This window comes from Sorex araneus, chromosome X, assembly GCF_027595985.1.
Source record: "Sorex araneus isolate mSorAra2 chromosome X, mSorAra2.pri, whole genome shotgun sequence".
Lineage (NCBI taxonomy): Eukaryota > Metazoa > Chordata > Mammalia > Eulipotyphla > Soricidae > Sorex > Sorex araneus.
In genome coordinates this window covers 199,470,767-199,484,506 of record NC_073313.1, presented here as the reverse complement: position 1 = coordinate 199,484,506, position 13,740 = coordinate 199,470,767, and the positions used below count along the sequence as shown (strand labels likewise).

The 13,740-nt window shown below is 31.2% G+C and overlaps 1 protein-coding gene across 3 annotated transcripts in view; it reads right to left on the bottom strand.

Annotated features, from left to right (window-relative positions):
- Positions 1–13,740, bottom strand: part of LOC101548274 (sodium channel protein type 2 subunit alpha) — a 138,178-nt gene that overhangs the window by 38,063 nt on the left and 86,375 nt on the right. For all 3 annotated transcript variants that reach the window (XM_055122888.1, XM_055122887.1, XM_055122886.1), the window contains exons 15-17: positions 9,595–9,768; positions 7,265–7,621; positions 861–1,340 (exon numbers count right to left, since the gene is read on the bottom strand). In XM_055122888.1, the coding sequence (XP_054978863.1) occupies positions 861–1,340; positions 7,265–7,621; positions 9,595–9,768 (1,011 nt within the window). The remainder of the gene's footprint in view (positions 1–860; positions 1,341–7,264; positions 7,622–9,594; positions 9,769–13,740) is intronic.

Sequence of the window (13,740 nt, the reverse complement as noted above, 5' to 3'; positions counted from 1 at the left end):
CAAAGCTTTAAACTACCAATACTGATTGGTAGTTGATAAATTAAAAATTTCACGTTTTATAATGTATTAAGATTGTTTAGATAAAGCTAAGAAGTGCTAAATATAGTTTTGGCATAATTCACCCCAATATCTTCCTTAAAAAGAATTCGTTGGGAAATTTGAAAGTTTATAAAGATTAAGTACAAATCCAGATCATATTTCTATGACTAAATATTACTGTGCAGCTAATTAAGATCATATTTTTAAAATATAATTTTAATAGTGGTAGCAGTAAGCTATGTTCTGGTGATACTGTGCCTGGCAGTGCAGGCTGAAGGGTCACTGCACGGGCAGCGGTGCTCAGCATTCACACTAGGACTGCAGTCAGCATTGCTGTGTACCTTTGATGTTACCCCGGATCTTGCATTTGCATGTGCTTTACCACTTGAGCTATCTCCTAAGACCCTAAAATCATATTTTATATTTCATAAAAACTATCAGCAAGATAAAATTGGAACAAAACCCCCTTCAGATATTTGTTTGGTATATTATAAAATAAAAATTTGCCATTTGGGAGAATTTTAAGGAAGGATTATACAACAGTCACATTTTGCTATTCAAAATTAGTATTAAATACCTTGAAGTAGTCATGTTAACATTATCAATAAGTAATAATAGTTATTTTAAATTATGAGTCAGTATAATATTTGGTAATATTTTAATCTTTCATCATATTATCTGCACAAATTTTGTGTAAAAATATAGTCCTTAGATAATTTCTATTTTTGTACCAAAGTAAATCATGATTTTAAAAATAATGTAAGTTTTAAAGCTATAAAATATACAAAAACAACATTATTTTCATATTTAAAAATTCTTACCTCTTTGCTTTCCTCCATATCTGACTCACTGCTGAATTCTTCTGTATTTAAATTTTCAAAGTCAGATTCTCCAACAGCAATTGGTACCGTCACAGTAAGGCTGGGGTTATTTATAAATGACATGTAATCACTTTCATCCACGACATATTTTTCTACACTGCTGCCTATACCACTAGTCGTTCCATTTCCATCTTTGAGATAATTGAGGTCTTTGCCTATTTCTATAGTAGTATGGTTGGAAATACAGCTGTCTTTTTTGTTATTTAGATCTTCAAGAGGTTTAATTTCATCTAGAGCTTTTTGCTTTCTAACAAAGGCTTTTTGAATAAATTCACGTAATTTCCTTTTAACATAATCTATTCCTCTCTGCATCCTTCCCACAGCAATCTGGAGATTGTTCATTTCATTATCATCATCAGTGGCAGCAAGATTGTCAGAACTGAATGAACTCAAGAGCAAGGCCAGGAAGAGGTTCAGAACCTAAAACACAATGGGAAAATAGGTGATCAAACATTCTTTTATTTCAATTGCCTTTATAAATTTTCTAAGTTAGTTCTTAATCCCCATTTTAAAATAATAAATATTCGACTAATTTTTTATAGACCATATACGGGAAAGTGGGAAAATGAATGAACGGAATACCTGACTTTAAGGTATGATTTCTTTTTAAGTTATTGCAAAATCCTAGAAGCCATTGCTGTATAACATTTCTGTATTATGCCCATTTCCAAAAGATAAATATTAATATCTAAATAAGTATAACATTATACAGATACAAATATAGTAAAAAAGAAAAACTTGTGTGAGATACTAAGTACTCTAAAGTTCATGTAACTTGTGTTTGTGTTCTTCAAGGACCCTTTTTAAAGTATTCCTAAAACCAAAGATCATTCCAATACGTTTTTGGTATCTGAATTAATATTTGCACTTAAATAACCTGACAAAATAAAATATATGCCAATTCAAATTATGTGATATGTAAATTCAAATTTTATATAGATACATACATACTCACGTTTATCTTATATCCACATCACCATTTTTAGATCAGAAAATTATATCCATTAGAACCATACAATGGTTACTATGCAATAGTAACAGTGCTGCTATTGAGTAAAAGATTGGGGAGTCAGATATTGCTATAAATATGATGACTAGTCTCCATCTTAGGTCTTCAACTTGTCACTACATTGAAGAGTGACTGTAAACCCACTCAATGTGCTAAATTTTTTTCTAAGAAAACAGGTACTTCCATGAGTAAAAACCTAAAGCATAGTATTTTTTTATTTTCCAGAATTTTATTGATATCAGTGGGTCCCTAATTATTCAAACATACTGAAAGAAGAAGCCTCAGTTTTTTTTGGTCAGCTCCCAGAGTGGCTCCATTTTATCTGTTTCCATCCTACATTTTAAATATTCCAGCAAAATCCTGAACTCTCTGGGGAATGAAGATGTTTAAAGTTTCCCAACGCAGGAAATTCAGCCCTAGGCATTTGGTATACAGAAGATAGATAATAGACCAATACCTGATCCCCAACAACCATTATGGGAATGCGAAATGTTCAGTCAACACAAATGGGCCCTAAATTAGCAAGACATCTAGATGGAAATCCCCTGTTACTTTATTTGACAAGAAACACAGACTCAGTTTTCTATATAAAACCCACAAAAGGAAATATACTTAATCTAATCACTTGCTAGATTCCTCCCTGACTCTGGAATTTCTTTCTCTTATACTTCGCAATATTTTCTCTCTATTTCTAACTCTGAGTTTGACTATCATCTTTATTCAATATTTTCATTGTGAAAATGTTGAAGAACCTGGGAACTGTGCAACAAATACAGAGATATATCATTACTGCTCCTGTGTGAATTCAGAAGCAATTTAGAGCAATAAAGTTGGACAACTACAAAATGTAAATAGTAAAAAAGAGGAATCCTAGGGAAGATAAGAACCGCAAATAATTATGTGAATCTATACTGACACATCGTTCAACTGTTCTATGACATTCATGTTAAAATCTATTCTTTTGGAAGAGAGATAATATAGGGGGTAGGTTGTTTGCCTTGCACTGATAAAGGGTTGATCCCTGGAGCACTATATAGCCCCTGGAGCAAGCCAAGAGTGATCCTCGAGCACGGAGCCAGGAATAAGCCTTAAATACATCCAGGTTTGGCTCCAGAACAAAAATAAATAAATAATAAATAAAAGATCTACTCTTTTACTTCTGAAATTTCCCATCAGAAAAACTGGTGGGAGGGGAATTTGTTAACTGCTAAATTTTTAATTATAAAAACCTAAAGTTTGGAGCCCTAACTATTTTTTAGAATTGATTTCTTAATGTTTATCAATGTCCTTATCTAATAGAAATCTTTGCTAGATTACCAATTGAGTCTCCCCAATGAGATCCAACTTTTATCTTCTCTAAAAACGAGTGTTAAATAAGAACCAAGTTTCTGATCTTATTTATCACATGACTTTATGTAAGAAGAATAACCAATCTGAGACCAAATTGTCCAGCAGTTAACTTAAAAGATTGTTGTAAATATTAAGAATTGCACATGACTCTCACATAGTTGTATTACATAGTAATCCTTGGGAAAGTTTCCTGTTATCATCTCACTGCTATTTTGATTAAAAAAAAACATAACAGCACAATGATGTCTACAAAACTATCATTCAATCTATCCTATAGAAATACTTGTGGAAATTAACATAATCTCTTTTTCTATACTGACTTTGGCACAAAGGAGGAGCTGCATAATAATTAATTAAAGTAGTTAATTAAAATAATTAATAGTTAATCAATTAAAATTATATAAAATTGATATTTCAATGGCAGTTTAAGAGAGCATTGTTCAACAAACTCAGGAATTAAAATCTTACATTCTGATTCATAGGTATTCATAGACAGACTGGTAATTCATTGAATGAAATGGAATCACATATTACATAGACTCACAACAATCCCAAAATTAGTTATATGCAATAACAAATTTTACCACAAATTTTCATTTTGAGGCCAAGTTTAAAGTATAATTCAGGAAGTTGGATAGATAAATTGCCTAAGCACTTGTTTCTTATGGAGAAGATTTAGTGTAATCTCCAACACTGTATGCCCCAGTATGCACTGCCAGGAACAACCCCTGAGTACAAAACTGGGAGCAACCCTTGAGCAAGTCTGAGTATGCTCCAAAACACAAACATACACACAATGCATTACAAATATAGGTATAGTCTTTATACTAATTTCTACTTGGTGGAAATCACAAAGCTTCACATCACTCTCGTGTATTAATTTTCTAGCCTCCCTATGAGAGCACATAGAGTTGGCTACTTATAGAAGCAATGTTTTTTGGGTGGTTATCTATTTATTTAATTTTGGTTTGGGGGACACACCCAATGCTCAGGGGTTATTTCTGGCTCTACACACAGGAATCACTCCTGGTAGTACTTGCGGGACCACATGGGATGCTGAGGATTGAATCTGGGTTGGCCATGTGAAAAGCAAGCACCCTACCCACTATCTATCTCTTTGGCCCTAGCAATTTTTAAAGCAGTAATTTTCAAAAGTCACATTTTCTTTGTGAAACACCTTCCTTGATCCCATCAAAGGATCTCTGGTAATAATGTCAAGAAACCAAGAATTGTACGTAAAAATCTAAGCCTGGGAAAAGCAGTGAGTAGCCTCATTTATATGCTAACTTTGTCCAGGCATGAAAGAGATAGTCCCACAATTTGGGGCACTATATAGAAGCTCCAGTGTGTTAAAAGAACATGTGCCAATTTATCTTTGGGGGATTTTTCTCTGATGATATAAGAAAAAATTGCAGGAGATAGTACCTCAAGATCATTCAGTCTTTCTTAAGAAAATGTGTTGGATACCAGTACTACCTTAACTATTCCAGGAATATATATAGGGTATCACAAAAGAAAGAATTTTAAAATCAAAGTAAAAAAATAAAAGAGAGCTGGGAGTAACCCCAAGCATTACAAGGTGTGGCACCCCAAAAGCAACAACGACAAAAACCATAATTGACTCATACGTCAAATATTTTTGTACATATATAACATATAAAGTCATATTAACTCTCCATTCGTAAATTTTCTAAAACATTCTTTTTAATTTAAATCTATCAAATTAGAGAATAGATTTTTATTTTAATAAACTAGTCGATAGAATGTGGTCTGTTGCTTCTTTCCCATTAAATTCATTCTGCATTTTTCTGTTACATAAATTTTACTGAAATACCATTTGCTCATCATCACTCTCCTGATAAAAAGCCATCTGGTAGCTTTGAACTACCTACAGAAAAACATCCAGTTTTATTATGCACAGTTAGCCTTTTCCTAAAATTAAAATCTCCACAGTCTGGCCCTTCTCACTTAAAATTTATAGGACTTTCACTATAAATTCTCTGTTGTAATCTGTTCTGCTCTTCCTTGTTATCACAAAAGAACCTGTTCTTTACTTATCCTCTACAAATTCATGCCACACATGCACACATATATGACACATATGTGTATATAAATCAAATCTGTAATGCAGTACTCTGACTAAATTTCTGCTTTACATAATGCTATAATTATTACTTTCTGTGGAATACAATCTCATTCTTAAAACAAGAAAATGGTATTGAAGAGTAAGACTTTAAAATATGCCTACAAGTATTTAAATTTTTGTATACATTACATATACAAAGAGTTGTAGGTATTTGTGTAATATATACCTACAACTCTTCAAATTATAAAACCTAATTTCTTATACGTGATTCTAATCTCCAATAGAAAGAATATGACAGAAGGTATGTAACTTTAAGATTAGAAATACAGAGATTTTTTTTCTTCCCTTTGATCGCTCTCATATCACCAACGAGGGGAGAATATTAACGGCCATGTCATGAAAATACTCAACCTAAGGGAGAGGTTCATGTGGAAAGGAACTGAATTCTAGTTTAAATAACCAACAAGGAACCCGGGCATCTTGCCAATACATTAAGACTGAGATTTCATTGAAGGTAGTTCTTGGCTTCTATCAGTAAATGAAACCCCAGCCAATATCTTGACAACAACCTCAGCATGAAACCCAAGTTTGACAACCCAGCTATGTTCCTTCCAAATTTCTGAACCATAGAAAATAGGAAATTTTTTAAAAGTTGCTCTATTGTATACTATTCATTGTTCTGGAGTTTATACTTCACATTTCTTGTTACTTCAAGAAACTAACAAGAATAGTGAGAATTATCTATATTCAGTATCTTCAAATAATGATTGTACTGAAATCTGGGAATAAATAGAAATAAAATAATAACTGTCTGCCTTTCTCTCTTTTCCTTTAGGAGTTATAGAAGTTCACTTTTATCAGAAATCAAGTTAAATTTATAAATTACATATTTAACATGGTGATTATGATAACAAATCTATTCTTTTGTATTGGAATATAATCAAGTAACTCAGTATAATTGCTTTATGTTTATGTTTAAAGGATCTTATTATCCTTGACCCACCACAGAATCTACTGTATTATTCTTTTACTGAACTAAGTACACTGTTCTCTGCTTTGGAATGGTCTATGTTTATTCCAAACAAGCTAAATATATCTCAATTAAAGTCATTTCAGGTTCATTCTTCTTGCCAAAATCCTTCCTAATCATCCTTGGTAGTGAAAAAACAATGTTTTTATTTGTGAGTTTGACATGTAACAGTGTGTTTTCATGTTTTTGACACTTACTAGATATTTACCACTTAATTTTTGCTTAAATAAATGCCATGTCATTGTATATGAAATATCTTCTAGAAATATCTTCCCCAGGCCCCTGAGACTTAGTACAGAGATATTGTAAACAGCTCATTTCACTTATATATGATTCAATGAAGGATTTCTAAGTCACTGTTACTTAATTGGTTTCTAAGTACCAAATGTCTCATGTACTTTTCATATACCGAAATGATCACTACATTTTCCAAACTCCACTTTGTAGAAAACCCAAATTAAAAGCATTTCAAGTTCTATTATTATTAGTACATACAAATAAAGATGAAAATTGTTCTTAGTAGCATGTCCATTCATTAGTACAAGACTTGAGAGATAAAAATCTAGAAATGGCCTTCGACGCTTCATAGCAAGAGGTAATTAGTAATGAACATTGATTTGAAATGTAGTTTAAGAATTTATAATTTACTTAATAATATCTTAATAAAAGTGGAAAAGTAAAAATAAAACATGAAAAGTATTTTAAATTGTCCATATGAATTTAATAATCTATATCTGGCTCCTGTCGTTAAAATCATTGATTAATGAAACAAATGCAGACACATAAAAAAACTATCCTTCATATGAATATGAATTTGCATTCTAAAATTATCTTTTACTGAAAATTAAGAAAGTGTTTTTACTACTTACTACTAGGTTTCCAATCACCATCACCATCATGAACACAGTAAGGCACATGGTTTGGCCAGCGACCTCCATACAGTCCCACATTGTCTCTATCCACTCTCCACACAACACACGGAACACAATCAAGAAGGAGTGGAAGAAGTCGTGCATGTGCCACCGTGGGAGTTCACAGTCATTGGAGATCTTGCAGACACATTCTTTGTAGCTTTTACCAAAGAGCTGCATGCCAACCACAGCAAAAATGAAGACGATGATGGCCAACACTAAAGTGAGGTTACCCAGAGCCCCCACGGAATTTCCAATGATCTTTATCAGCATGTTCAGAGTTGGCCAAGATTTGGCTAATTTGAAAACTCGAAGCTGAAAATAAAAGCAAGAAAGTTGTTATTCGCCCATCTGCTAAAGAAACCATGAATTTAATTACAAGATAAATTGATGAAATAATTGTTTGCAGGGTAAAAATTATAGGGAGATACTTTGTTTTTTATCAAAGCATTATTTAGCAATGTATCAATTGATCAATAGAATGACATATTTTTATTCAGGAAAAGTGTATATTGCACATAAAATATATTGCACATTTTATTAGTATTTTTCTAATTAAATATACTATCAAATTCAGTATCTTATATATGCATATGTACTGTAGTTTTTGTTTCTTGCTAAAAAACTGAGATGACTGGCATTAATAGTGACTGACACTGTTTCAGAGAAGCAGAGATGCTCACTACTTTAAGCCTATATTCAATATTTTTATTTCAGTGAACTTGAAAAACCATGCTGAAATGCACAATAATAAACTAAATTTATACCTAAATTATATAAGGTACAAGAGTTAAAAACAACTAATTTCTATAAATCTTTCTTGTTGTTACATCTTTATTCTTGCTACATCTCAAACTGGCTATATCATTAGACTATATTTTGAAGAAGATTAATACATTTCAACGTATATGTAATTGGACTTAAATTTATAAAGTTGCATTTTATCAACATATATCTCCTCAGTGACTTAATTAATCAACTCATTATAGTCTGCAAATTACTCTCAACCAATGTACCTCACGTTGTGACTTGGTTGTCTTAGTTCATAGAAACCTCTGAAGTATCATTCATAGCAGCAAAAATAGTAGTAGAACTTTATTTCTGAGGCTATAGTAAATGTCATGGCTAAAGAATGCATTACTAAACAGCATCTAAGTGACCCGGAGGAATTCATATAAGCAGAGGAATGAATATGAGCATCAAAATGTTTAATTTGTTCCCGAGTACAGTTCATGTACAAATATGACATGAAAAATAAGATACTGTTTATTTCCACAGCTGCACGACAACACAGATATTTACTAAACATTCTTTTAAAATAATTGGCAATATTACTTGCAAAACAATCATTACTAGTATTTGCTATTCTTTTACTTTCATCTTTCCAGGTTCAAATACTATCCATATTTATGAGGACTAAGGAAGCCATCGCTTTAAGGATCCCAACAAAATTTAAACTTTGAAAGTTGTAAGAAAATTCTGATCAAACTTCTCAATAAAGTTTTGAATTCAATCATTACTTAAGTAAATTACTTTTAGACACCTATCTTCAGTGAATCTCAAAACTTTGAGACGACTTTAAGATGTCCTAACACATATTTAAAACATAAAACCTAAACAATAGAATAATATAAAAACTTAAGTGAAAGTGTTTCAAATTTTATTAGTTCCAAATCAATATTAATAAACATAAAATAATTTCAAATGAAAAGATCATTTATTAAAAATGAGCAAGATATAATAGAGGTGTCTTTTCAAAGAGTGATTTGGTGAATCTCTGATCCGTTTGACAAAGCAATGTGTGAAAAATTCTGTCCTTTATTGTCCACTGAATAAGTCCGAGTTTTGGCTTCAATGGAACAATGAATACCCCCATAATTCCTGAAACATGAGAAAGCCCATAGTTTCTGAATATTTCATAAGTGTGAGCCATTCTAAAGTCCAGTCAAGTTAAGCAAAGCAAACTCTAGACAACAAATTTATATATATATATATATATATATATATATATATAGTGTTCTTTAATTGTGTCTATGACTCTCTTCTCATTAGAACCTTACTACAATTACTAAGGAGAGAATTATTGATTATTGACTCTCCATTTGAATAAACTTTATCTCTAAAGTATAAGATGAATAAGAAGATACTATCATATTTTAGAGCTATCTAATTTGCTTTAGTAATATATGAAAATAATAGTATAACTTTAAAAGTTTGATAATTATTAGTAGATAAGAATAAAGTCAAATCAATTATAAAAATATTTCTGATAATCCCAGTTAATTTACCAGTCGAAATGATCGGAGAACTGACAGTCCTTCCACATTTGCCAAACCAAGTTCCATTAAACTAAGGCTCACAATGAAACCATCAAAAATATTCCAGCCTTCTTGAAAGTAATAGTATGGATCCATAGCAATTATTTTGAGAAACATTTCTGCGGTAAATATTCCAGTGAAGACCTAAATGAGACATATTGTTTATAACACAGGTAAATAATCTTGAAATCTAAAGATTAATTTACTTTCAACAGATCAACATTAAATTCTAAATTAAAATTTGATTTAGATCTATTTTATTAGCACCCTCAAGTGGTCTATATTAAATTAATATTTATTACATTTAGGGTTTATTAAGAGTTGAATGCACAAATTAAGATAATAAAACTAACACTGTAATTTTTATATTATCTAAAGTGTACAACTAACTCTCTGTGGCCAACTGTTTCTACTTAATTCTACCTTTAATCTCTCTAGCCTTACAAATTTATACCAAAGATATCCGAGTAATTGGTGTCTTCCCATGATTAAGTAATAACAAAGTTTTTATGTAAGAAGTAGTAAACATCGTTACCACTAATACATATACAGTAATATTTCTTTAGTAAAAAGATTTTTTTATTTAATTGGTCAAAGAATAGCAGCATTTTCAATTTTCTATCTATACAATTGTTTTGAACTTTTTCTCACTTCTACATCTTTAGACAAATTTCATATGCCATATTCCCAATATTTGTTTCTTAGGGATAGGAGAGTACAGAGAAAACGAGTTTTATGTTTTCAAATGTATACCAAACTACTTACATTCCTACTGTGCTCTGCATTATCCTTTTTTCTTAAATATGAAAGATGTTTTATTCTAATTTCTTCATCTCTGTTACATATACCCCTGCGTCTTCTAATGATTTTTTTCCCAAAAAATCTGTAGCTTTGACTTCTTGCTTCTGGCTACTTTTTATTTAGATTTCTCAGAGCCATCAATTTCTCAGTCCTCCACCTTAAAACTTAAAACCATCACCCATGACATCAGTGAAACTTTCCATGGATTTTACTTGCCTTTCTAGATATAGTGGGTAAGGCATATGCTTTGCACACCACTGACCTGGGTTCAATCCCTAGCATCCCATATGGTCCTCCAAGCACTGGCAGGAATAATTCCTGAGTGCAGAGCCAGGAGTAACTCCTGAGCATCACTGGGTGTGACCCAAAAAGCACACATACAAAAAAAATTAAAAAATAAATCTCAGGGCTTACTCTTACTGTTTTTTTCAAATATTTCTTCAGTATTTCAACTTGAAATTTGCTCATCGATAACTATATTAATTTCAAATTCTTATTTTATTGTCGAGTAAAATCCCCTTACTTGAATACAATACATAGTACATTTTGTTTCTTCCAAGAAATATTTACCTGCCCCAAGATCTCAAAGACATACTCCTACATTTTATTTTTAAAATGTTGTTGCTCAGGCTAGTGTGAATAATTAAAACATCCACTAAAATGAAATATTTAGGCTCTGAGACACAGTACAGGGGGATTAAGGTGTATGCCTTGTATGTTGCCAACTTTGGTTCAATCTCTGGCACCACATGCCCTCACAAGCATCTGTCAGATGTAGTCTTGGAGGTTGGTAAGCATCACAGGAGAACCCACAACAGCGTTGGGCTGGCTCCAGCAATCTCTGATTTCAGGCAGGAGCAGAACTGCTTCCTAATCCAGGCCTCCTGAGCACTGCTCTAGGACAAAAATGAATTAAGGATGTTTTATTCTAATTTCTTTATATTTTGGCTTTCTTTCTTTTTTTTTTGTCACACCCAGCAGGTCTCTGGGCTTAGTTTTGGCGCTGTACTCAGGAATTAATCCTGGCAGGGCTTACAGAATTAAAGGTCATGCCAGAGATTGAACTTGTGTCAACTGCATGCAAGTCAGCCACCTCACCTGCCATACTATCTCTCCAGCCCCAGATGTACACTGTCCTGACCCAGAACTTAGAAAATTGATCCAAAAGAAATTAAAGCATTTTTATAATGGTAATAGATATAGGAATATAGGGACACATTTCAGAGCCTACTTAAATTTCGCCACATGATTAAATAAATAATTATTCAAGTATAATGGAGAGTATATAAATTAGTGATTTTTATATTTACTCACAGTTGTGCAACCACCATCCATGACTATTCAATTTTAGAACATTCTTATTATGTTTAAAAGGAAATGCTTTTGTGCAATCTCTCTCCTCTTACCTTAAGTTCAACCTCTTATGTGATAGGGCTGACTGGATTTGCTCATTTATGTATCAACTTCATTTAAGTTTAAGGTTGAACAATATTCCAGTACATATAAATATCTTCTTTTGTTTACCTATTTGTCAGTTGATTGATGTTTAAATTGTTTCTAATTATCACTATGATGAATAACCTTTTACAAATGATTATTTGGATATACATTTTTGGTGTGAACACATGGTTTTAATTATACAGCATGTATACTTTCTAATTTTATTCCTCATTGTTGAAAGGTATTTTGTATGATTTAAATCTACTTTTATTGAGGCTTATTTTATAGTTAAGTATATACTCAATGTTGAAAAAAGTCTATATGCACTTGAAGATAATTTTTATACTGCTTGTATATTTTTGATTACTTCACTATTTACCTTCCATAACACAAAAACATTTCACTTTGAATGATCTATTTGTGTGATATATCTTTCTAGTATACACTTTCTTGTTTTGGTTATGCTAGACCTAATTTTTTTCTTCATGATTTCACTCATTTAATGTCTCCACTGATGAGATAAAATTTTAACTTTACCAAAGAGAGTATTATAATTCTAAAATCATAGTAACTACCTAGTTTAAAAATTATCATGCAGTCCAAGCAAGCTAATGTTTAGTACTTGAGTTATTGTTAAAACTACTATATAGCAAGATCAATATTCCTGTTAGCAAGCTGTACAGGTAGGCTAAACATCGAGACAATATTGTAAAAAATAAAATATCCATAAATAAAGAAAGAAAACATACTGGAAAGAAGCAAAACTAGGATTTAAATTCTCATGCCATTTACAAAGAATTTTAATGTAGTGAGTTAAAACATGAAACTATGTCTAAATTAATTTTATATGTATTAATTAATTCTATATTTCTGTATAAGCTCACTTGAGTTATTATCAACATTCATAAAGATTTCTTTCATGTTGTATTTATTTTTCGAAGGTTACATCAAAGAGATTTCTACAAAGATAAAATTTAGAAATAGATAATCTTACAAAGTTTTGTGAATTTTCACAAATTTGTAATGCTTATTGATGATTCTAAATTAGCTATCAGAGTTTTGGATACTGTGTTCAGATCTTCCTTTGCTCTGCCAATTTATCACGAGTACAATGTCCAATAAACTGTAAAATAGAGAAAAACTGTAAAATAGAGACAATCATGGTACCCTCCTTAGGACTGACTTCAGTGGACTTCAGGAGAGTAATTTCACATAAATAATTTAGTTTGGTGTTTGGTTCAAAAGGTGTGGTCACTATTAACTTTATCATTCCATTTTAGTTAAGACCTATATAACTTTATTCATGAAATTAAGAGGTGAAAAATGACATATTGAGCCTTTTAATTTGTTAATATATTATCGTTCATCTTGATATTCTGCATAAGACTTTGCTAACTTCATTTCTATTCCTATTGTGTATCTAGTTATTAATATAAAATATAAAGTAAAATCATACAAAAATTCATAATTTTTGGATTCCCAAATTTGTAGTATATGAAATTTCCTTTTAAAAGAATTCACTCCATGTATTATAAATAATATTTCAAATTTATTTGACTTGGCATATTTCATAGCAAGCTTAGTAAATATAGAAACAGCCTATAGAAAATTATAAGTACCTGAGAAATGTCAGCATTTTAAAAAAATCATAGCCAAAAACTTTACCTATTTCTAAGCAGCATGCTACGGAAAGTATGAGCAAATTTATTTCTAAATAAACTTGTAAATATTTGGCATCTTTTTTTTAGGTATTGCAATATAGTTTTTACTGTTATGAAGGGAATGCTACATTATTGATGTCTAGGTATACATATGATCGACTAATGCTTAATTTCAGAGTCATATGTGAATTTACTAAGGCAATCATGATTTCTC